The sequence below is a fragment of the Pyrgilauda ruficollis genome, unplaced genomic scaffold, assembly GCF_017590135.1.
Source record: "Pyrgilauda ruficollis isolate IOZ18807 unplaced genomic scaffold, ASM1759013v1 scaffold18, whole genome shotgun sequence".
NCBI classification, from domain to species: domain Eukaryota; kingdom Metazoa; phylum Chordata; class Aves; order Passeriformes; family Passeridae; genus Pyrgilauda; species Pyrgilauda ruficollis.
The window spans coordinates 109,815-134,487 of record NW_024516984.1 but is presented as its reverse complement, the minus strand read 5'-3'; the positions used below and the strand labels follow the sequence as shown (position 1 = coordinate 134,487).

Here is a 24,673-nt window from a genome sequence, read left to right as displayed (position 1 = left end):
AAATATGGTCGATTAAATACCATCATTGGTCAAACCAGCATTTGACCATCATAGTAATAATGACCCCACCCTAGGGAAAAGCAGAATTCTGAAGGGAATTGCTCATTTTCTTTGCATTTTCCTGAGCCAATCTAAAAATCCTGCTAGCTCTTCTGTGAAGAAACTCTAGCTAGTGGAGACTCTGCTGTTCTGGAACTGTCATTTTTGTAGCTTCTGAAGAGCAACCTGAGTGGCAGAACAGTCTGGTGCTGCTCTGGGCATGACTTGAGGGTGGGGATGGAACTGATGTTTTTTTCAGAGAATGACCTTTATTACAGGGAAAAATGTGAATAGCTTTCATCGGTGGAGGTTTTCATTTACTCAGTCTTGTTGAACAGGACCCAAATTATTAGGGTGTTTTGGGGTTTTTTTTGGTTTTTTTTTTTTTTGTTTTGTTTTGGTTTTTTTTTTTTTTTTTTTTACCATAAGAAGCACAGTGGATTACTAGAAGCTGAGGAGATACCTTCTGTTATTCATGATCTTTCTTAACTGCTCCTACTGGCCACTGTTGGAGATTAGATACTGGGCTTGATGGGCCTTGATATCACTGGTACAGATGTTCTTCTGTTTGAGAATTCTGCAGTTTTTATATCAAAATAAACAAAATACTTAAAAAAAAAATGTTCAGATGAACTGTCTTTCCTCAGAGTGTTGCTACTTTGCAGACAGAACCAGGAGGCTGCTGAGGAAGGGGGAGGTCACAGCACCTGGACATACAAATGAAAATTGAAAATGTAACCTCTTTTAACAATTTCTTTTTTAGGTTCACTACTTAATATTAAAAGATGCCAATGAAGATTATCAGTTCTTCACCATTGAACCTGAGACAGGAATTATTTACACCCAGGCATCTTTTGACAGAGAGAAAAGAGCCTCTTACTTGATTGAAGTCCAGTCTCAGGACTTATCAGAATCTGCTAGACCTGGTGTTCATGGGCAGCCCAACACAGGTAAAACTAAGAAGGAATTCTATATTTGGATTTTAAACTTTCATAGGCTTGTCAGGTATGTGAGCTGTTTGGAATAATGCAATATTCCACCTCTGCATTTCTACTCTGTGTGTTCCTCTTGCATCTCCTTTTTAGACACAGCCTACGTGAGGATTTTTGTCAGCGACGTGAACGACAATGCCCCGGCATTTTCTCGGTCAGTGTATGAGGTCAACGTAGATGAGGACAGGGATGTGGGAAGTCCTGTTGTGACAGCAACAGCAGATGATGAAGATGAGGGTGAGTGGACCCTGCGTGTCTTTTTAAGTCCTTTTCATGTTGATGTGTGCTTGTGTGTAGGGCTGCTTCCTACATGGGCAAACAGCTCTCGGCATTCAGGAGACAATTCCACATTTCAAACATTTGTAAAAGTGGGGAGAGAAGTTCTGGGAGCATATGAGTGTTTTCTTTAATTAGGTGCTCAGATTTGTAGTGCAAAGGTTAAGTTAGCTGGCAATGTCTTTGGGGCAGAATGAAATTAGCTGGAATCACAATACTGCTGTAACTTTATACTCTCTTTCCAGAGCACGTGCTTGCTTTTTGCTGACTCCTGTGCTTTCAAGACCTCCCTAGGAGTCAGTTCTATTTACCACTATTGTAAAAAAATTAAGTATGTGCTTTTTGGTGAGTTAGTGGGTTAAATATACTTGTGGAAGGATCTGACAAACAGTGGAAAGCATGGTATGGCATGGCCAGAAATGAAGTCAGGAAGAAAGGGAAAGTCAGACCTCCCATTTGGGCTCACACTGACACCAGCTCTGATGATGTGAAGCTGTCCTTACTGTGTGGTGAGACCAGATGTGCAGAGCCAGTCCAACAGCATGTACCACTAGTCAGTCCCTGTCTTTGCATTTTGGTTACTTTTGTGAGCTGGTCCAGCTCAACTTGCTGAAGAGAAACAAATCTGTTGGTTAAAAGAAGGCAAGCTGGTGACAGAGCCCAAATGAGAGCCAGAGGGACGTGTTGCTGGGAGCAGGTGGGAGCTGGCCGTTCCTCTCTGGGACACTGCTGCAATGCCTGTGCCTCTTAGTGCCATGGGGGAGGTGTAAAGAGGCCTTTGGAACCAGCTGCTGCACTTGGGAGAATTTGACAAAAGCTGCTAGCAAGGGATGCTCAAGCTTTTGTTGCAAAGGCAGCCAAGTGCTTCCAAGCACTAATGTTGAGCACAGCTTTTTCACTTTCTAGTCATCCATATTGCTCTAGTCTTGTCATCCACAGCTGACTCACAACTTAAAAAGCTGAATGTTCTTTTTGCTCCTAGCAGCTCACCTATTTAATTTAGGAAATGACTTTGTATACTGGAATGCAATGTATTTTTTACCTTTCCAAATAAGTAAACAGGAAGCACTAAAGTATTTGTTTTTGTTCCTAAAAGATTTTTTGTTGTTCCTAAAAGTTTTGCAGCAATCAAACAACTGCTGTTGCACAGGTGGATTGTTCCAAGATGAATTCTTGTTCAAAATAGAAGACTTCTGTTGTATTTTAGCACCACCCAGTGGTTTAAATAAAAGTTAAGGAATACTGGCATTTGAAGTGAGATGCTTAGGAAAAATTGAGTAAAAATAGCTTCTTGTATTTCCATAGTATGTTACTATTTTATTATTGGCAAATGAATGCACAATAATTTAGAGGCACACCATTTTCTCCATTATCAATCAACAAGTGCTTGTCTGTGTGTGTAAATTATACTTGTAAATATAAATGCAAACCTAGCTTCCCATCTACCACACACAAAACCTTCAAATTACAACACAGATCATTCTGTCATGTTTTTATGTTTTATCACACACACACACACCATAACAGTCTCGGAAAATAAGGTTTCTCTTGGATACATATCCATTGTGCCTAGCTGGATTGAGCATTCACAGAGTGAACAGGGGCAACTGTTTCTTCCTCTTATAGGTGCAAATGCCAAACTAAGGTATCAGATCACTTCAGGAAATGTGAAAGGGGTTTTTGATGTGGAACCTGAGATTGGAACTGTCTTCATTGCTCAGCCTCTGGATTATGAACAAGAACAACATTATGAGCTCCGGCTTGTAGCTTCTGATGGAAAATGGGAAAACCACACTCTTATCATCATCAATGTTGTCAATAAGAATGATGAAGCACCAGTCTTCACTCAGAATGAATACCAGGGCAGTGTCTTGGAGGAGCTCACTGATCTGCCCGTACTTGTCCTAAAGGTAAAGCAGTTTCTACAAAGCAGGGCAAAACCTGGCTTTGTGTTCAGCTCAATCCCATCCATTCACACAAATCCAAAAGGATAGTACATTTAGGGTGGGGGAGGCCTGGTATTAGGACTTAGCTAGCAACTTTCTGTAAAGAATAGAATAAAGTAAACCTGATAATTTTTCATGGCTCTCTTCACCTACATAAATAGCAGCTGATTTTGATCCTAAGAGTATTTTCCAAACTGATTTTAAAATTATGTGATTTAAAGTGTTGAAAACTGTGATAACTTTCTTTTACAAAGAAGATCTGGCACATTTTGAGTAACTGTATAAGCACAGAATGGTTGGCATGTGTACTTCATGCATGTAATGGTTAAATTTATGCTACCAAATAAACATTACCAGGGACTGTTCTTTGACTCCAGCTCAATCATCTTTGTTGTTTTGTTGTTAGAGCAGTTCTTGGTAGGCCCAACTAGCAATCTCCCCAACAAACCCTGGATGCAAATCAGGAGCTGGGAGCTCTCTCTGGCCTATGCTGATCAGCAGCTTGGATATATGGCCTGTTTTCACAGCAGTCTGTAAACTCTGAGAGAATCAACCTCTGCTTGCCTTTGTATTCCAGCTCCAAAAATTTCACAAGAAATATTTGCTCAGCAGAACTATTATTATTTTCACTTGATTCTTCCTACAGTTTTTTCACTTTCCAAAATATACGGGGAAGTAGAATGTATTAGTCTGTGGAAATGTCCTCTTTTTGTTACTCTAGGCTGTACATGGTGTTTATTGAAAGAGTACTTGAATGACTCAAACCAACAGATGCTTGCTGTTAAAATTCACGCTCCGCACTGTAGCAGCTGCCATTGATAAGAGAACTGTGATTTCCCTTTTTTTAACGTAAACACTTGCCTGCTGTGGCTTGTTCCAGGTTTCTGCAATGGATCCCGACCAAGCAGCAGACCAAAATGCCATTAGCTACTCCCTGCACGGACAGGGAGCCAGCAGCGAATTCAGCATCGATGAGAGCACAGGTGAGATCAGCGCACACAAAAGGTTGGACCGGGAGAAGCGATCGACGTGGCGCTTTCTCGTTCTTGCAACGGATGAGGGCGGAGAGGGCCTGACTGGCTTTGCAGATGTGGTCATAGAAGTGAGGGACGTGAACGACAACGCTCCCCTTTTCCTCTGTGTGTCGGATGGCTGTTTCACGGGCCACATCCCTGAGGACTCACCTGCTGACACTCCTATCATGGAAATGACAGCAGTGGACCTCGATGACCCCAAGGCTGGTATAAATGCTGTGCTAACATACAGTATCATTCAGAACGTCAAAAACGAATTTAATTTGAACTTGTTCTCAATTGATTCAGTTAGTGGCACCATCTCTACAGTGCTTGGGTCCCTGGACCGTGAGAAGGAAGACAAATACCTAGTGGTGGTTGAGGCCAGAGATGGAGGAGGGCTCACTGGGACAGGCACCGCCACTATTTTGGTGACTGACGTGAATGATCACGCTCCAGTCTTCCTGCAAAGGATTTACACAGCATTTGTCTCTGAGAATGCGAGTATTAACACTGAGGTGGCAGTGGTGTCTGCTGTGGACAGAGATGAGGGAGAAAATGCCATGGTGACATTCAGCATCGTTGATGGGGACAACGACCGCAAGTTCTCCATAGAGACAGATGAAGTCAACAGCTGTGGGTTTATCCGACTACGCAAACGCGTTGACTTTGAGAAGCCTCATGAGAGGGTATTCAATTTGACTGTGAAAGCAGAGGACATGGATTTCTTCAGCATCACTCACTGTGTGATCTATGTGGAGGACTCAAATGATCATGCTCCTGTCTTCTATCCTCAGTTCTATGAAGTGGCTGCACTTGGGGAAGATGTACCAGTTGGCACCAAAATTATTCAGGTTTCTGCTGTTGACTTGGATTCTGGCCTGAATGGGAGGTTTTCTTTCCACCTGCTAAACAAGTCTGATCCAGATGGCCAGTTCTCTTTGGCTAGTGATGGGTGGCTGATGGTTGCAGGATTGCTGGATTATGAGACGGTGGCTCAGTACCAACTCATTGTGATTGCCACTGATATGGGACAGCCCCCTCTGACTGGCAGTGCCACTGTTTTAGTGACTCTGCAGGATGTAAATGACAACGGGCCAGAGTTCGAGGCACATTATAACCCGGTGGTCTGGGAAAACACAGCTTCTCCACAGGTTGTCCAAATGAACGAGACCTCCACCCTGCTGTATGCCAAGGACAGAGACACTGCTGCGAACGGAGCCCCTTTCTCCTTTCGCCTTCTCAGCGATTTCGACAGCCTGAGCAGCTTCAGCCTGCAGGACTTCCACAACGGCAGTGCCGGGCTCACCGCACTGCGCACCTTTGACAGGGAGGTGCACAAGGCGTTCTACCTGCCCATCCTGATCACAGACAGCGGCATCCCACCCATGAGCTCCACCAACACACTCACCGTGAACATCGGGGACCAAAATGACCACCCGCATTCTGCTGGCTTCATGGAGTATCTCATTTACAGCTATGATGGTAAATCACTCCCTGATGTTTGCTTCCAAGCGTGACATTAGGCCAAAAGAAGCAGCTTTAAGTTTTACAGGAGGACTCTGTCCTGTTCCACGTAAGCTGTTGGTTGAGGTGCTACTGAAGTTTGCTTAAACCCCAACAGGGAGCAGGAGGTATGTGGGGCATAGGTGTCTGGGCCACTTGATTTGTGGAAGAAGTGAGCCAGCCTTGAAGAAGGAGCATAACTGGCTGCTTTTCTTGGAGAGCAGTAGGTATGTGGGGCACAGGTGTCTGGGACACTTGATTTGTGGAAGAAAGTGAGCCAGCCTTGAAGAAGGAGCATAACTGGCTGCTTTTCTTGGCACCTTTCTGTCAAACTTGAGTAATGGTCTCTTGTTTCAGATACAGTTTTTCAGCAGCATTAACATATCAGGGGAGAAAAAATTACTGAAGTTCATAACGTTGCTGAGAAATGATGAGTCTGGATGCTGAAAATCTTTTTTCTCCTCCTTAAACATTTTTCCTTCTCCAGACTGAATTGAATTTTAGTGAATACACTTAAACTGAACTCATATCTAAACTGTTGAAACAGTCATCTAAGTCTTCAGCTGAAAGATGCTGTTATGGGGGAATTTTCTGTGAATGCTGGCTGCATGCAGTGTGACAGAAGCCTTCTTTCCTTTCTTGCTTTGGCAATTAGGCAGCAGTATTCTTGTGATCTGATGCCCCCCATAATAAGCCCATCAGGAAAATAAAACACACAGGTAAAAATATTTTGGGATGCTTGCATCCTTGTTGGCTCAGGGCATTCCTTCCTTTTCTATTCTGCTCTGTGTCATACAGTTTGATAGCACACTAAATAGATTGTTTGTTGCGGCACATTAGGAACTACTTCTGAGGAGATGCTGTTCACATTTATTTGTACTGAAACCTTGTACTGCCTGTTGCGTGATTACTCCAGTTCAGCTTATTGTTAAATTGAAACCAAATCTGTTTCTATTTGCTGAGAAACTCTGCCTGTAGCTAAAATACCAAACATTTTCATTAAGCCTGAATTCCATTTTAGTTGTTTCTTTCATCAGTACATCAGTTAATTTCTGGGAGGGACTATCGAAGACCTCAGATCTTTGATTAATTAAAATATAGAGGAGAGACAGAATCAAAAGGCTACTATTACATTGTATGTTACATTCATATCCTGTGGGAATCAAACACCAGGGCATCCTGTTTACTGTCTCCTGCAAAATATCCAGTGAATGTTGCCACAGTTGCCACAGAGGTACAGTTTTCTCTCCTTGCATTCAGTTCCTTGCTTCTCAGGGTTTGTGCTGTTCCTCATCATACATCCTTGTCCAGTAGCATTTATCCTTTTCGTGTATCCTTGATTCTTTACTCAGTAGGTTTATGAATTCAGAGAACTGTTTTCTTCAGAAGTAAGTAACTTTCCTTTAGAAGTTTTGTAAATCCAGAAATTACATTTGTCATTTTTGCTGAGAGGATGCAAAACAAGCAGAATACATGCTGCTTTCCATCTCACCCCAGTCTCACCATTTACTCAAAATAAGCGTGGCCACTGTATTTTGGACATCCTCTCTATCTTGCTGTAAATTCTATCTTGCTGTTATTGCTACTGTTTTTGCCCTTTATAACCCAGTCTGCATTTTGGTTGTTTGTCCTGCCAAACACCAATCCTTGTCTAAACCACTTTGTAAGTTGGTTGGATAACACAGAAACAATAGTGAAAATTCTCAGAGGTGGCTTTTCTTTTTTCATTCCTATTGCTTTTCATTGCAGTCACCTGTAGAATGAAATCTGTGTAGTCATACAGGAAACATGTAACAAGCAGAGCACCATGTGGCATTTGCAAACTACAAATGCCTATCCCTTGACAGTGCATATCTCTCGAGAACTACCACAACTATTTTTGTAGAGGTCTTAGGCTTACGAGCCATGTACTCAGACCAGTACATGTTTGTGTACATGTCAGAGGTCTGACTGTGCCACTGGTGTGCTATGTTGTTCCAGGTATTCTCCCCACGACTGTACTGGGCCAGGTCAGTGCCCCTGATGCTGATGACTGGGATCGCAAAATCTACCAATTTGAAGGGAAAACATCAAGGTATTGGAGAGAAAAATGGGAGTTGCATAAATTTTATTGCAAAATTGAGCACACACAAAATCTTAACAAGTATTTACACTGACTTTTTTTTGAAAACATGAGTACAAAAGCATTTTGTTGGTTAGACACTTTTGTGTGCAGATCTCCAAAAGCCCTTCTGAGTGTGAGGCTGCAGTAAATAACACTGCATGCCAAACTAGTCTGCTGCCCATTGCCTCATGGGCTAGAATTCTAAATTCCTGTTCAGAGTCATACCCACAATCTGTATCAGTGAGCCGCTACAGGAAGCATACCTACCAACTTCTAAATTCCTCCATCCAAGCTCCTGGTGTTCCCATGTCACCACTGGTTTCAAGACTGGTTTCAAGACTGGTTTCAACTTTTTTATACTAGATTTTTTATACTATAATTGGGAGTGTCTGGATTGTGACTGTGTTTGAGAGGTACATGTGCCACTCAGAGGTTTTGACAGAGGTGTCATTCTCAGTGAATATATCTACACTAGGAGTTTGCAGTGTTTCCAAAGTTATGGCTATTGCAGCTTTAGTCTTCCTATGCAGTTAATACAGCATAGCAGCAGGACAAAACCATCATGATACAGTGGTGAAGAGTCATTAGGAGCCAACAGGAGACAATGTAAAAAAGTTCTGTTCTGCTCTGTCCCTTCGTGAGGGAACACATCTGCTTCCTTTGATAAATAGAAAGCAGTTCAGAAAAACCATCAGTGATGATATTTAGTACTTAGCTTTTGAACTTCTCATAGCTTGTTCCTTGGCTTAACTCTTATTACAGGTACTTTGTCCTTAATGATAACTCAGGTTTGCTGACTATTAAAGAAGGTACCCCACCAGGAACATACAACATAAGAGTTAGAGTCATTGATGGAGTCTGGCCAGATGTTATCTCCACTGTAAAGGTTATAGTGAAGGAAATCAAAGATGATGCCCTCCGTAATGCTGGTTCTGTACGAATAAAAGGTAAGCAGTGTGCTCAAGTCTATGTCTGCAGTGTTACTGCTGTGATACTTAGAATTCTGCTTAGAATGCTCTTAGATATGGGATGAGAATTAATAGTTTTCTGGGTGCGGGTTTGAAAATGCATCTTTGCATGGTCCTCTGATGCTGCTTGTGAAGGAACATCTATGGAGAAAACAAACAGCAAGGAAAAGTTGTCTGATTTCTATACCAACTTTTAAAAAACCCAGCAACTTATATTTCAGAAGAAAAACTTTATTTGAACAAGTGTCTGCCTGAAAATCACCAAATTCTTTCAACCTTTGTGGAAAAGTAAAATCTTCTTAAACATGTTTCTGATTCTAAAAAATAATTTAAAAAAAATTGGAAATTAATAAAAGTCTAAAAAGTTTCAGAACACACAGGCTTAGCAGAAGCAAGCACAGAAAATTTCAGAGCCTAAAAATGAAAATACTCCTGAATTTGCAGTTGAGTCAATTTTCTGCAACTTCATGATTTATTCTGTGATGCTCCTCTCTTCTATTGCTACAACAGTTGCAAGAAACGTGTGTCAAGTTTTCAACTGCTGTTACAGGTATCACACCAGAGGAGTTCATATCCCAGTCACCTGAAAAACAAAGTAAATACTACCAGATGAAGAAGCTGCTTTCAGAAATTATCTCAGTTCAACTGGAAAATGTTCACATTTTCAGTGTACTGAATAGCCCGAGTCCAATCCGAGGGGTTGATGTTTGGTTTGCAGTTTATGGTCCACCTTATTATAAAGCAGAAAAACTTAATGGCAATGTAGCAGCTTCCAGAGCCTGGGTAAGTATCCATCCTGTGTTTGAAACCACAGCACCTTCTCATTGTGTCTATTCAGGTAATGCTCACTGCCTAGTGAATGTGAACAATTAGAATGACTGAGGGAGTAATGTGTGATGGTTTTAAATAGAGAGTTTAAATCAATAAAATCAAACAATCCTTTTGCACTTATACTAAAAGTTTTAAATACTAATGTTCTGAAAGCCAGACTCTAAATACATATTAAGTGACCTCAACACAATACGCTTTTAGGACTGTAAACATGTCTTTTCTGTTGAAAAGACTGTAAAATACTGTATAAAGAACGTGTTTGGCTGTTGCCTTTCTACATGATGCCTTAATGTTTCAATTTTTAGTTCTCTAGTTGAAACTCCCAAAACAGCCAAACATTTCAATGTTCTAGACTTAAAAGACCAAAGTAGTAAAAGAGCCACTCTCCAGTACAAAACCAGGTTGGAAATATGTGTTTAAAATGTAGCAAATTTCCTTTCCCTCTATAAAGAAAAAACAAACAAGCAAACAAACAAAAAAACCCAAACAAACACAACAAAACCACCATTGAAAAGAGTGAAATTATTTGCTCTGTTGGGAACATGTTGGTGCAGAGCTGTACTAACTCATTCTTGCCAGGAAAGATATTTCTTCACTATCCAGTACCAATTCCCAGTATCTTTAAGTCAGAAGTTCAGATTAAAAATATAGTTTAGAAGCTGTGTAAATAATGTATCAGAACCATTGGTGATAATAAATTTATCCACTCAGTCTCTAATGCATATTGACAGTATTTTTGCCCTTGAAATGCTTATTCATGCTGTAATTGACTTACACCAAGGTTTGGCCTTAACAGATGCCAGACTGAGCTGCCTTTGGCCATATAGAGTGAGGCAGACATTGGAAGGAATTGGCACAGCAACCAGTTTTGAAAATAAATAAGACTTGGGCTTTCCACTGCTGTCATTAGTGAACTCAGTGGAAAAGTCAGATGAATGCAACTAATTATTCTTCTTCAGCTGGAAAGCATTCTGGACATAAATATCACCCTGGCTGGCATTGATGAATGTGTGACTGCAGACTGCACTCACAGCAGCGGATGCATCAGTAAGCACGAACAGAACCATGTACCAACCATCACCACAGCTGGAAGCGTTTCACTGGTGTCTGTGACGGTCCTGAGTCATGCTGTGTGTGGCTGTGCCGCTCGGGAGAATCCTCATCTTTCCTGCTCCTCGTACCAGACAAACCCTTGTCTCAATGGTGGCACGTGTGTGGATACTGATTTGGGCTACAGGTTGGTAAAGCTTCATAAGGTGTGCAGACACAATGCATGTAGTGCAGACTGTAAGGAGGATGAGTCGAAGCTTCAGGAACCATCACTTCATGTCTTCCCACTGTGGCAAATCTAAGTTTTGTTATACTTCACACACAGGTCTTGCAAAAGAACCTCTGTTCTCAGGTACATATATTTTACGTTCAACATAGTCTTGAGGAAAACCTTGGGAACATTCCAGGCTGCACCAGTTCCATTAATGCCACCCTGCAAAATGCTCTTAGTTTGTGCAGCCTGCCTTAAACATTTTAATGCTGTTAAATGTTTTAATCACATCTCTTATGCCACTTAATAATCTCTTCCCCACACTTCTTGCCTTATTTGCTTCTCCAAAAATGAGATCTCATAGATAATAAAGATGAAAAAAAATTATAGGACTGTACTAGCTCAGAATTAGCTTGATCCCGTTCCAGAATGTGGCTTCCAGCATGTTTGCTTAAAAATAATCATCCCAATATAGGAAAGCAGAAACACTGGCCAGTGTCTTCATAGCACCCTTGGTAGGGGTGACAGGACTCAGACTAAGTTGCAGAAGCTCTTGTCATGCTAGAGTTTTTATTGCTACTCAGGTATAATCAGACTGGGAAATTTTGCTGCCTAGATACTCTAGGTAGGCTCTGTCACCTATTATTTGTTCTGCTCTGAGGTTTCTGTGCTTTTGCTCCATTTTCAGTAGTTTTGTGTGTCATCTTTTCCTGCATCCTACCCCCACCATTCTGCTCTCAAAGGTACGAGCAATCTACAGGAAACAGAAACTAAGAAACAGGAGCCCAGCTGATTTCCCTTCCTGTCCCTCTGCCCATTTCTGTTGTCCCTTTGGTTTCCCACTTACAGGTTCTCTTACTCTCATACTGTGCCTACTTTTTTCTACAGAGAAAAAACTTGGAAAGAACTCAGAGTCTTTTGTTTGATAGTGTAAAAGAAATAAACTAGTAAGTATCTTGCAACAAGAGTGAAGAGGTCAAGGCCTGTGACTGCCACACCCCACTTTTTCTGGGTGATATGACCTTCCCACCCCCTTCCTGCAGAGACTCTGATTGGGCACAAGCAGAACTTCTTTCCCAATGAGAATAATCAACCATTGTATTAATCTCCCCAGGGAGGCTGGTTGGTTGGTTGGTTGGCTGGGAGGTCATTTATCCAACAATGGACATTACCAGGATGCCAGGCCATCTTGTCTAGATCATTCTTTTGCCAAGAAAAGTTGGACCAAATTATACCTGAGGCCCATTCCACCTGGGATTCTGTGATTCCTTTGCTTTTCCTGTCAGCATTACAAAGTCTTCAGACAAGCTGATAACTTAGCCTAGTGAAAAACATGTTTTTATTTTTTTATGCTGAAGATGTATGAGGTTTTTGTGGGCTTTATATATTACAACAGGTCCATCATTCTGTGGAATATCCTTGCATAAACATATCTTAATTTAGACTAAATTTATATTGTGTTCATACAAACAAGTCAAAACATTTTCGACAGAAGTTTTGCTAGTACTTTACCTGTACTATGGCCTAGGGAACATTGCTGTGTTCAAAGCAATGAGTCTTGTTCTCAGAAGAGAACTTTGCATTTTCTGTTTGCATGGTGGATATCTGCTTTTATTTTTTTATTAAATAGATGCAAATGTGCTGCAAATTTTCATGGCCCAGACTGCCAGCAGACAAAACACACCTTCAGAGGCCACGGTTATGCCTGGTTCCCTCCTCTTCAGCCTTGCTTTGAGAGCCGCATCTCCTTAGAGTTTGTCACTGAAGTTGTTGATGGCCTTCTGTTGTACCATGGACCAGCAGCACAAGGGCAGCCTGGAGAACAGGAAAACTTCCTTGCTTTAGGTTAGCACCTTATAAAGTATTTGTGTTTATGTGTTTATTCTACTTAATTCATAGCTTCGGGATTTTTATTTTTAAAAAGGCTCAGAAAGTTACTTTTGAAGAATAAGGAGAATGCACAATAGTTTGCCAGTATGCCTAATTCATATCTTTGTGTCACTGTTAGAAGCTGGACTTTTTTTAAGCTGTCTAAATATATTCTCCAACTAAGATTTAACTGCAATAGTCATTTCAACTTCATTTGAATGGGAACATGGTTACTGCATATCCAATAAGAGTCTTTCCTTTGCAGAACTCTCTGGTGGTGTCCCGTCGCTGACCGTGAGCCACAGCTCTGGTGAGCTTTTCCTGCAGCTGTCACAAAAAGTTAATGTTGCAGATCGCCGCTGGCACAATATTAAAATTATAAATGATGGAAAGGCAAGTGTAAATATGGCACAGGCAGTCCTGTGTAAGCGTTAATTCATGTACCTAGCTACTCCTTCCAAATCCTTCCTCCCCTCTGTAGAACTCAGTCAATCAATTTTCCATCATCTCTGAAATGGCAGGGGTAGAAGTTTGTTACTTTGGACATCCTCTTAGTCTTGAAGCAGTGAAGCAAAACAAGGCCTGGAGAAGTCTGATCCAGTTATGAAACTGGCCATGCTATTTCCTTTCTTTAGTTATCCTGCCTGCTGCTTAGACAACATATTTGTGATAATCCAGGGTCTAAGTGTTTCCTGATGTGATTGAGTGAAATATTCATACTTCATCTGAGTGAGAAGCCCTGCCCCACCAACAGACTTTAAATGCGTAGCACAAAGGAGGTAGATGCACTTTTGTGCACATGAAATATCTTGCTCATATCACACTGCTGAAGGCATCTGCTAGGCTCCCCCTTCTCTCCCACATAAGACAAGCTGAAGGGCAGGTCAGGATTTGGGATGCAGCCTGACAGACCTTCTGCTCTGCTAGCTTATCTCTCTGTGTTGTGATCTTACAGAAAACTCCAAGAATGTCCTATGCTCCCTCTACCATGCCAATGACTTGGCATGGTCATGGCAGAGTCAGATCTTTCTTTTGTGTGGCTCTTTAGTTACATGCCATGAGCAATAACTTTCTAGATTAGTGTGTAGAGTATTTTATTATTTGAACAAAGTTTCCTGCACTGTAATTTCTAGTTACTATTCTATCTTCTGCTAAGTGAAAGAAAACATGTAATTAAAATATATGCACATCTCTTGATATAATTGTTTTAAATAATAACTTTTTCTAGGAAGTGAAGCTGATTCTTGACAACTGCATGAATGTTTCAGTTAGAGACAATGGCAGTGTCACTAAGAAGGTTTCCCAAATGGATCTGTCTGCCTGTGAAGCCTCTGGAGAGATTGTGGGATCTCAAAGGTAAACAAAAAAAAAAACCAAAATAGCAAAACAAAACAAAAACCCCACAACAAACAAACAACCCCAAAAAACAATAACAACAACAAAAAACTGAAACACAACTGCTCAAAAGAGCTGCAGAAAAAGGTGGGAGTGGGGTGGTGAATTCAGGTAAGCTGATGTATTTTGCATGGCACTAATTCTTTCTTTCCCTCCCTCCCTCCTCTTCAGCATGGGAAAGCTCTTCAGTGGCCATCAGCCCCTGCAGCTGGGTGGAGTTAAGAAAACCTTGCCTTACCGTGACTCCCAAAGGCACTTCAGAGGGTTTGTGGGCTGCATACGCAACGTCATCGTTGACAGCAAGGTAGGGCCACAAAGATGACTTTTGGGTTTACTGCTGATAATTGTAAGCACCTGCTGTGATGGTTTTCTTTGACCTTTTCCAGGTCTATGATTTAGAGCACCCTGCAGAGTCCCTGAACAGTGCTCCTGGCTGTGTCCTTATGGATGATATGTGTCAGAGTGGTGGGATGGCCTCCTGTGGCACCCATGGCAAATGTGTTGGTGGCTGGGATTTCTTCCGCTGTGACTGTTCCCCAGGATATGCTGGATTAGCATGTGAAAAAGGTACTGCAAGTTCTAGGGACAAATTTGTGGTGAGGATCTGTGGGAACAGCATCAGACACTCTGTTCCAGTGTTCAAAGTCATACTGCCATGACTTCGAACTGAATAGAATAGCAACAGCATGCTGTGCTCTGGGAATGATTTAGATCTGCAAAGACGTAAAGATCCTACTAACTCTTGTTAAATAAAGATAATGGCACAGATGAGGGTTATGTTTAGAGCCGCTTTATTTTGCAGGGTAGGGAAGTGGTCAGACAGGTTGTTTTGTCCTTCTTGTCACCATCTTATTTCTCAGTGGTGAAAGGGAAATATTCTGCATTGTGCCTTTTTCCTCTGCTCAGGCTGATCACAAAATAAAGTTTAATGAACATGTGAAACCTGTGGGCATAACCCTCTTGTTATCTTCAGACCCCATTTCCCATTTGTAAAATGGTGACAACTGCATTTGCATCTGTCATTAGAATGAATTGCAAGTTGACCACAGCAGTGGGTGTATGTGGGGGGTAATATCAGGCTACCTGCAACAAATGTGTTATCCTGTACAAAGTCAGCATGAAATATGTATCAGAGCAATGCCCCCAGACCACAGCAGTGGGTGTATGTGGGGGCATAATATCAGGCTGCCTGCAACAAATGTGTTATCCTGTACAAAGTCAGCATGAAATATGTATCAGAGAACAAAAGCCTCCTATGGTGGATAATGAAAACCTCAGCAATGTTGTAAGAAATTGGAAAATTTTAGCACAATTCAAAAACTTAGAAAATAAATTATTTAACTCTTAGTAGCCCACACCCATGTTCAGTGTACAGGGGAAATACACTTAAAGTTGTCTTTGTCCCCTATATCTTAAAATCTTCATCAGCCAAGCAGGAATCAGAAGTGAGTGACAGATGTTTATGGGGACTTCACCTGCCTCTAGGTACAAGGTACAAATGATGTGGTTGATCATAACAGTCTGTAAAGAGCACCAGTGCACCATAATTCTGGGGGTTTTTGTTGCAAGAGAATTGTCCCCCTCAGTCCTGTAGTTTGAGTGAGCTACAGGTGAGGATGAGCAGCAGAGAGCAGCTGGAAAGCCGTGCTTGCAAGCTAGTGTTGGATCAGTATGTTGGAATTCATGAACAGGACATATCCTTTCAGCTCAATGCACCCAATTTTCCTTCTTGTATCCAGAACAATAATACCCTATGCTGGCAGCCAGACCCTCTCTTCTTTCTCCATCTGCCACACAAGACTTAAAAAGTGTGACAGTAAATTACTCAGTGGAAGCCCTGTCTGTCCAGTGAGGGGGAGGACTGGAATTATAACTGGCATGGTCTAGGCCTGGAGCATTCACTGTTTAAGGTGTTCATAATGACCAAAAAATTGTTACTATAGTTAAGCTATTTGTATTACAGACAGATATACTGGTTTATAAACATCTGCCTGGATTAAAATCCCACTCTGTTTTGCATTATTTTTAAATGTTACTTCACAAGCCCCGCTGCTGTATTGGTTCTACCCCTCATTACTGTGGGACAAACCAAGGGCTCAGCAAGTAATTGTTCAAAATCTTCAAAATTGTTCAATAAGTCATATCCTGATGTAACAGAAAAACTTTGATTGGCACCAGCTTCTTCTATATATTGGGCTACAAAATGCTGGTGTGCAGCTGGTGCTTTATGAATGACTGTGACATGCTCACAGCAAGGAGCAGACAGCTGAAGACAGGAGTCACTGGAGCATCCCAGGAAAACCTATGCCTGCTCATCAGCTAGAACCTGTAGCTGCAGAGACAGTGAACAAGAAAGAACAGGGTTAAGAAAAATAATGTGGGGGGAAAAACCTAGAGGAGAAAAGAAAACATGCCTCAAGAAAGGAAAGAGAGAAGACAGTGAAAGGAGAAGAGAGTGCAGAAATTAAGTCTCTTGATCAGTTGATGCTTCATGTCCTGGGAACCAAACTAAATGCCCCAGAATGAGCTGAGTACTCTTTGGATTTCTACTTGCATGACACTGACATCTGATGAGCTGTTGGTGACCCAGTGTCTGTCCTGTCTGTTAACTAACTGGAACTATCTCTTTATTTAGTGAAATTTCTTTTTTTCAACTAAGCCTGGCCCAAAGCAGATCTAGAACTGCTGTTAGCTAATGAGACTGAAATAGGTGCCTTCTCTGCAAGAGCATCAGGCCCTGAGTAGTTTAGTGGTGTTTGATTTCCATGGAAGTGTGCAGTGCAACGTCGTCAAACTCTGTGCTGGACCCTGGGTTCCTCAGAGGGATAGGAAAACAAATTTCAGTGCATTTTCCCCAGTTAAAATAGTAAACATTATTACACTTAGTAATATTTTAATTATTAGTAAACACTAAATAGTTAAAATAGTAAACACTAACTTAATCTCCCTTTGTAGTTAAAAAGTCCTGTGCCTTCCCTGAGGCTTTCTCTTGTGTCAACTGAAATGGGAAGTAAAGTGCATATTTTCTAACAGTGGGGGTTTTAACCACGGGACTAAATTATTGAAGGAAATATTGATTCTTTTCTTTGGTTGGTTTTTTTGGAAGTTGTTTGGTTTTTCTATTTTTCAGATCAATATAAGCTACTTTACTGGAAAATATGCTTCAGATTTAAAAAAAAAAAACAAAAAAAACCCAAAGTGATTTGGGCACAGTGTAGGAGTGATTGGGTAGAACATATAGCTTGTAACAGGCAGACTGCAAGAGACAGTATCTAATTTTCCCTTTCCTGCCTAAATTCTGAATCCTCGATTTGTTGGTTTTCTCTTAATTGCCTTTGAAGTGGGACAGAGGTTGCTTTCCACGATGCTTTATTGTATTGCCAAAATTCCTTAAGATCTAAAACTCTGACATTCAGAGCTAGTAAATTCTCAAAGAGCAGAAATCTGAAGGAGCAGCAGTTTCTGAGGTTTTCGCTTTGATTTTGTGTGCTGTGCTCAGTTCTTCCAGAATGGGCTTTCGGAAGGGACAGCTGGATCCACTATGAGCCAAGGAGCATCCTCAGCACTCGAAGCACACGGATCCAGCTGCTGGTGCGCACCCGGCTCTCCCACAGCACCCTTCTCAGCTTGGCCTCTGCGGATGGGAACGGATACATCCGACTGGAGGTGAGCAGAGCTGCTCTGCTTGAGTGCTCTCAATTTGTCATGGAGTACCTCAGCGAGAGAAAAACATGCAGTTTCTGATTAAAGACACTTGTTCTGTCCTGTAATAAAGAGCAAGAATTTTCCATATGAGGGTAACTACTCTCATTTGTATTGTCCTTCTCAGTATTACTCTTTCATGGCATAAATTCTAGTTTGCACTGCCCGTAAAATATCCATGTGATGCATGCGAATGAAGAACACTGTTCTGCTTGTCCTGCTTGCTTTTTCCCTTGGCATCTATCTCTCACTGTCTGTGAAACTTGCCTCTACATTTTTGTTGCTGTTGAAAAAAGCTGTGTGGACTATACTAGCCAGAGAGAGGCTAATTATTCTAATTGAAACAGGAGGGTCACCTGGGAAGACTTGGAGGTAGATATCAGTAGGGAGAAGGCTGATTAAAGAGTTCATGTGAGGTAGAAGAGCAGCCTGTAAAAAAAAGAGTTCATAATTCCTGCACCTGAAGTTTTCTTGTGGTAACTTTTATCTGGGAATAAAGCACTTAAAAACAAGAGTGCCATTTCCATTTTAAAAACTCACATCCATTTCTTGAGGCAGGACTGTGTAATAACATTTAAAAGTGCATTTCTGTTATTAAAGGTCTTTATCATCTTCTTTTAGGTGGTTGAGGGTTTCTTTAGTGTTAACTTCAGTTTGGGGGACAAAAATCACTCTTTGAGAATGAGAACATTACATATAAACAATGGCCAGTGGGTTCTTCTGACCATGGAGCGCTACAACAATGAATTTACCCTGCGTGTTAACGGTGGTGGAGGGGATCAAGAAGTCACCTCTGTCTTGGGTGTGAATAGATGGTTTGAAATGGATTGGGCAAGCATCGTGCTAGGAAACCGCCTTCCCAGTCATTCAGAGAGTGATTTCCAAGGTAAGTGATATGATGGATTCCTAATAGGGGGAATTAAAGCCTGAAAGTGGCCATCTTTGAGTGTATTGGATAGTCTAAAACCCAGGTAACAATTCCCATATGGACTACTATGCCCTTCCTTTACTGGGGAATTCAATGTTCAACCCTATGTGCCATTGTATCTGGTTCTAGTGAAGACATGAGATTTCCTGTAAATATTTTTAAAAATAGCACTTCAATTTTTTGTTTCACAGAACCATAGAATGGGTTGGAAGAGGTCCTAAAGATCATCTTGTTCCAAACCCTCTGGCAGGGGCATGTCTAGTACATCAGGGTTTCTCATGCCTCAAGCAGTGTACTCATGGTGTGATCTTCACTCCTGTTTTTGTCTTGAAAGGATTTAAGGAACAGGCAACACAACTTTTTGGCAGGAGGAAGGCAATTTGTGTTGCTCTCTCCACTTCCAGGGGTTGAGTGCTGAGACTTTGAGATTGTCGTTCAACAAGAAAACAGCTTTTTCCATTTTGTTGCTTTTTATTCAGCCCCACTTTTAAGATTATATCTTAAATCTAGATTAATTTAGTGGAGCTGTTCTGATTCATAGCACCATTCTGCTGAACTGTGGTATTGGTACCACAGTGCAGCTCTCCTGGAGAAGTACTGTCAATCTGTAGATTGACCAGAGAACAATAGACACACGTTCTGTAGCTCACCTAAAATAAACCTAGAGGAGTATAAGGATATTTTTAAACAATGTTTTAAGTTTCCTTCAATGCTCTAAGTTCTCTCACTTATATGCTGGGGGCAAGGCTGAGGTGGGGAAGTAGCTAACTGAATGTGCTGCTGTGCATGCTCCGCTGCTTTGCTGCAGGCTGTATGCGCGATGTCCAGCTGGATGGTCAGCCGCTCCTGGTGGAGGGCAGGAGCACAGAGTTCGGATTAATTTTGAGACGGCAAGGGGTCACCATGGGGTGCCATTCCAGTGCCTGCAGCAGCCAGCCCTGTTACAGCCCCTTCCTTTGTGTAGACCTTTGGAGAAAATACGAGTGCCGGTACGTGAAGCTTTTGTTTCCATCCAGGGATGGCTGGGAAGCTCTTTCTTTCCACTTTTGACCAGACAACTTGCTTCTAACAGTGAAATTCCCTGTGGCTGCTGGCCAGAGAGAGCCATTCTGAGGTCAAATTCTTCTTTCCATCTCATCTCCTGTCATGGACTAGACTTGCCTTTCTCTGCAAGTCTGATATGCAGAAAAATTACTAATTACTCCACCTTTTTTTCCATGGTGAGAAGATCACCAGAAGGCCAGTGAGAAAATTAAATGTCCTTTGATAAAAGGTGGATTGCAAAAGCTTTGGTCTGTCCTCTGTATGACAATACTAATATAGTGTATATATACACTTATAGTGTATATAAACAGTGTGTGTGTGTATATACACATAGATATGTACATATATGTATGTAAAATATATATATATTTATAAATATATTTGTATATTACAAATACAATACATATTTACATATATTTCCTGTAAAGTTTAAATTAATCATAATTTGTATGAAACAATGAGACTTTCAAAATTAGTTTCTCACAAAACTGGATTCTAAAATTGGCTTCCCAGGGCCAGAGCCAAAGCCCAACAGCAGCTATCCTACATAGTTAGTTTCCTGGAGAAGATCTGCTATTTAAAGAAAATTTTCAAAATATTTATTAAAATATGCAAATCAAAATACAGGCATTTCTGTTTAAAAAAAAACCAAAAAATAAAAAATAAACATAAATACACACAGGACTGAAAGGAGGAGTCACTTGAATTCTTGGAATTCAGACAAAATTTGGCACTTGTGACATCTGGTGATTCTTTGCTAGAAGAGGCTGTGAGATGGTTTTAAATGTGTGCTTGGGGACACTCTATTCTTCAGACTGGTTCTGAAAGAACAATATGAAGTCTCTGCCATTTTTTCAGTAGAGTTTTTTCTTTGCCTTGCAGAAAGAAAGTCTGTGACCTCACACTATATCTCCAGGGCCTGTCCAATTACACACAAGAAGAAATCAATCATAAAATACAAGAGGAGTCATTTTGAGGGGGTCAATGATATTTCTTCCCAGAGTCCAACATTACTAAACTTACACCATGTCCTCGCTAGCTCTTTTCCTATTGATCTCAGCTATCCATTTTCTTTCAGGGGCTTTGATTAGACCATGGATGTAGAAAAAGAGTTAGTCAGAAAGTGATGGCTCTCTCTTTTAAGGAAGAGTGAAGCTCTTCTGCATATCTTCTGGATCAGGAAACCAGAACATGTGTTCATGTTTTCCTAAGTCTACTAGCTCACTAAGTTAGACTTCCCAAGTATTTCAAACTTTCAATGTGGATATGTGGTTGGCTTGAGAATAATTAAACTTTACTTTAAAGAAACAGTAACAGACTTTGCACAAAATACATACAGTTCCAGATGCTTTTCTTGCTTATAAGATATTATCTGCTTCGGTTGTTCAGGTGCCCAGCTGGGAAAGTAGAAGTGACTGACACCCTTACAGGGCTCAGACACTGTACCTCATCCCCTTGTGGACACTGGACCTGTAGGAATGGGGGTACCTGCGTGGCTCAATCCCAAGACAAGACTATCTGCCAGTGCCCTGAAGGTTACAAGGGAAGATGGTGTGAAATTAGCCAGGTGAAGGCTGGAAGACCTGTTGGACTAAGCTCTGGCTCTATTCTGGCAATCAGCATGTGCCTCCTTGTCTTCCTAGGTAGGAGATCATGTACCCTTTTTTCTTATTTTTAATCTTGTACCTTGTTCCACTCAATTAAGTGTGCTTTACCTTTGAATGTTGTGATGAGTATTTCACCTTTTCTGAAGATCACTATTTGAGGAAGCTAAGAGACAGACATTAGCACATCGTTACAGTTTACTTGCTTTGAAGACTGTTCTAGCAAAGTTAGGACTTTTCCAGAGTCACTTACTTTCAGTCCTTCTTAAGTAAGAGCTTTCCATCTTTGTGTGCAACTCTGTGTGCAGCCACATCCATTTGAAACTCCACCTGCCCTGAACCCTTACATTTACAGTAGGTAGGACCTACAGCTACATATGCTGTTCACATATTAGAAAGGAAGAGATCTAGAAAGTTCATGGTCTTAAAAGCCAAGCCTTATTAAAAGTGTGGGCAGAGAGAGATGTTCACAGTGCGTCCTTTTTCAGCTGCACTTTGGCTGAAAAATTAATAGCACCGTAAAACTGTGTTCATGTTGATAAACTGCACTGACATCTCATAATAGCAAAGACTCCATGATTATATTACACTTGTAATCTTCATTAAAACAGTGGTTTACTTACTTTGGGTATCTTATTTACTCAGGATTGGTGAAAGGCCAGAGATTGGCCAAAATGCCTTCTATTTAAATGGATTCCTTTAGGTAAGTAAAATACCCTTTTAATGAAGTTTATGATGTAATATACATAGATTATTCTTTACATTCATGAATTTTGTTTCTATATTAATAATACTCATTTCTTACCTGCAAATTTAGTTGTCAAATTAAGAGTTGATTTAATATCTCGGAAATCATATAACTACTTGTTTATCATGCAACATACTTTGTCATATGTCATATAACAAATATGTGTCTTTATTTCTTCCAGCACTCTTGGTTTCCTACACCGTGTGGAGTCAGTGGGGAAGTTCAGGGTTTCGGAAAGGAGGAATTTACCACATTCCTGAAGAGCGTGAAAGCTGGGAGGATGTTAGAGAAAATGTCTTCAATTATAATGAAGAAGGAGGTGGAGAACGTGACCAGGTATGATGCAGCTTCAATCCAGCTTTGCAAATCCAACATCTCCTCACTTTCCTTTCCCAGACCTTTTAGTTAACTTATTTTCAAACTGGCTTTTTTCTTTTTCTTTTCTTTTTTTTTTCTTTTTTTTTTTTTAACCTGAAGTCCTCTTAAGTGGGAGGCTTCTATTTCAGCCCCATCTGTACCTTCAATGATGATGGTCATGTGTGCCCATTTTCAAGGGAGATGCTTTGGACACATCATTGTTGATTTAGCTGAAAATTATCATTACACAAAGGGATTTGGTATGATCTGAACTTAGTCCTCTGAACTAGGCACTCCCTTCTTCAGCTTGTAGAAAAATCACAGAATTCAGTCTTGTGTTGCCTTGTGTTGTAAAACATTTTTTGAATCAGTTTCGTTTTGAGTTGTTTCTCTCTGATATTTGCATTCTCTTTGTTTCCAGAATGCTTACGATATAGATGAACTGAAGAAACCTCTCCATAAAATTCCCCGCTCCTCCTTGCAAGCAGCTGCTCCACACTCCAGGACACCAACTGGCCCAAAAAGAGACTCACTCCCAAAACATGCACATCAAAAGCAATCAATATCAGCTGTTACCAGCATCCCTGACTTCAAGGAATATGTTTCTCAAATCATACGGGATGCAGACAATGATCTAAAGAGTCTTCCAGCTGACACTATTCATTTTTACTGCTTGGAAGGGCAGTGCTCTCTAGCAGGGAGCCTTAGCTCATTAGATTCCATCAGTGGGGATGAAGATCTAAATTACAATTGCCTCCAAGAGTGGGGGTCAAAGTTTGAGAAGCTTAAAGAACTCTATGCAGTCTCAAATGAAAATTTATAACCAGAGTTAAAAGAACTTGACACATTGTCATGACATATGAACGCTACTTTTAAAAATGCCCTTTTTTATACATAAGTTACATCAAGTAACTTACATGATGCAAGTTTTTAGTACAATAGCATGATATACTCACTTTTCCCAGGAGTGATAATCTGAATAATCTTTTTATATGCACTGTACAAAGTTACTTCATTATATAAGTGCAAAAACTTTTAAAGCATGAATTTTCTTGAAAACTTTGGAAGGTAGGACAGCTATAGAATAGTACTATAACTATTTTTTATTTGTGTAGACCACAGTGACTTACTAGAATTATCCTGGATGCAAGAACTTGAATTATTTTCTCCCTAGTATTAATGTGAAATCTATCAGGCGGGTAACAATGGATAGGGCATTCTTTTTTTTTAAATTGAATTAATTTTAGACTGTGAAATAATTATTACCAATGTTAAATATAAAACATTTACAATATCTAGTTTCTTGTCAGCTTTTATTGTATTCTCCTAAACTCTGCTCTTCCATGACATGACACACAACACCTCACTCAAAGGCTGCCCAAGTCTGTGGGACTTTTTCTGTCTGATCCTTTTTCTAACTACCTGTACAGGGGGGAAAAGAGTAGCAAGATCCCATCTGTGAAGAGATGATTTCGTGACAATTTTAAACTCTTAAAGGCAGTTGTGAGACCTGGAAAAAGTTTCTGTTCAGTAAACTTTTATGTCCAACTTTGCTTTTCACACGGAACCCTTCTTCAAAGTGTGCAGCTGGAAAACAGAAGAGCTGATAGCAAGTGTGAAGACAAGCTAGAAGGGCATCCAGGCAAAAGCTGGAATTGAATTCTTTCAGTCAGGACAGTCATTGTAAAAATTGGGATCCTCAAAACAGAAAGCATGGGAAACCTAGCCTCTACTCCTTTGCCTCCTCCTGCTCTCCAAAAAACAGCTGCTTTTAGTATGGAAAAAAGGGAAACAGAAACTTCTGAAATCTGACACTGACTTGAACACTCACTTCTGTGACCATGGGCAAATCACCTTGTTCTTTCCCTTTTTCTCTTAACCTCTCTGAAGGTGGAGCTCCCGTCTTGGGCAGCTCCCAGTGCATGGGGTGATGTGTGAATGTTAATAGGTGCTTACAGAGTGCTTGTAAGCTCTGAAGCACCAAGGGTTTTTTAACTGTTTTCAACTCAGTGGGATTTTTTAATTACCATGATACTCAATTTTTGGTTTTTTTATCAAAGTCTTGACACTTGCTTTGATTTATTATTAAT

The 24,673-nt window shown here is 40.7% G+C and overlaps 1 protein-coding gene across 1 annotated transcript in view; it reads left to right on the top strand.

The window, feature by feature from the left end:
• The window catches only part of LOC121351919 (neural-cadherin-like), a 54,420-nt gene extending 30,719 nt beyond the window's left edge, over nucleotides 1–23,701 (top strand). Inside the window, exons 16-34 of the mRNA XM_041464383.1 lie at nucleotides 803–989; nucleotides 1,125–1,268; nucleotides 2,934–3,217; nucleotides 4,134–5,751; nucleotides 7,753–7,846; nucleotides 8,639–8,823; nucleotides 9,395–9,627; nucleotides 10,635–10,912; nucleotides 12,567–12,781; nucleotides 13,071–13,198; nucleotides 14,034–14,161; nucleotides 14,372–14,504; nucleotides 14,587–14,767; nucleotides 17,700–17,866; nucleotides 18,524–18,788; nucleotides 19,639–19,819; nucleotides 21,264–21,517; nucleotides 22,408–22,562; nucleotides 23,005–23,701. Coding sequence (XP_041320317.1) covers nucleotides 803–989; nucleotides 1,125–1,268; nucleotides 2,934–3,217; nucleotides 4,134–5,751; nucleotides 7,753–7,846; nucleotides 8,639–8,823; nucleotides 9,395–9,627; nucleotides 10,635–10,912; nucleotides 12,567–12,781; nucleotides 13,071–13,198; nucleotides 14,034–14,161; nucleotides 14,372–14,504; nucleotides 14,587–14,767; nucleotides 17,700–17,866; nucleotides 18,524–18,788; nucleotides 19,639–19,819; nucleotides 21,264–21,517; nucleotides 22,408–22,562; nucleotides 23,005–23,406 — 5,232 coding nt within the window. The 3' untranslated portion in view covers nucleotides 23,407–23,701. The remainder of the gene's footprint in view (nucleotides 1–802; nucleotides 990–1,124; nucleotides 1,269–2,933; nucleotides 3,218–4,133; nucleotides 5,752–7,752; nucleotides 7,847–8,638; nucleotides 8,824–9,394; nucleotides 9,628–10,634; nucleotides 10,913–12,566; nucleotides 12,782–13,070; nucleotides 13,199–14,033; nucleotides 14,162–14,371; nucleotides 14,505–14,586; nucleotides 14,768–17,699; nucleotides 17,867–18,523; nucleotides 18,789–19,638; nucleotides 19,820–21,263; nucleotides 21,518–22,407; nucleotides 22,563–23,004) is intronic.
• The last annotated feature ends 972 nt before the right edge of the window (nucleotides 23,702–24,673 follow it).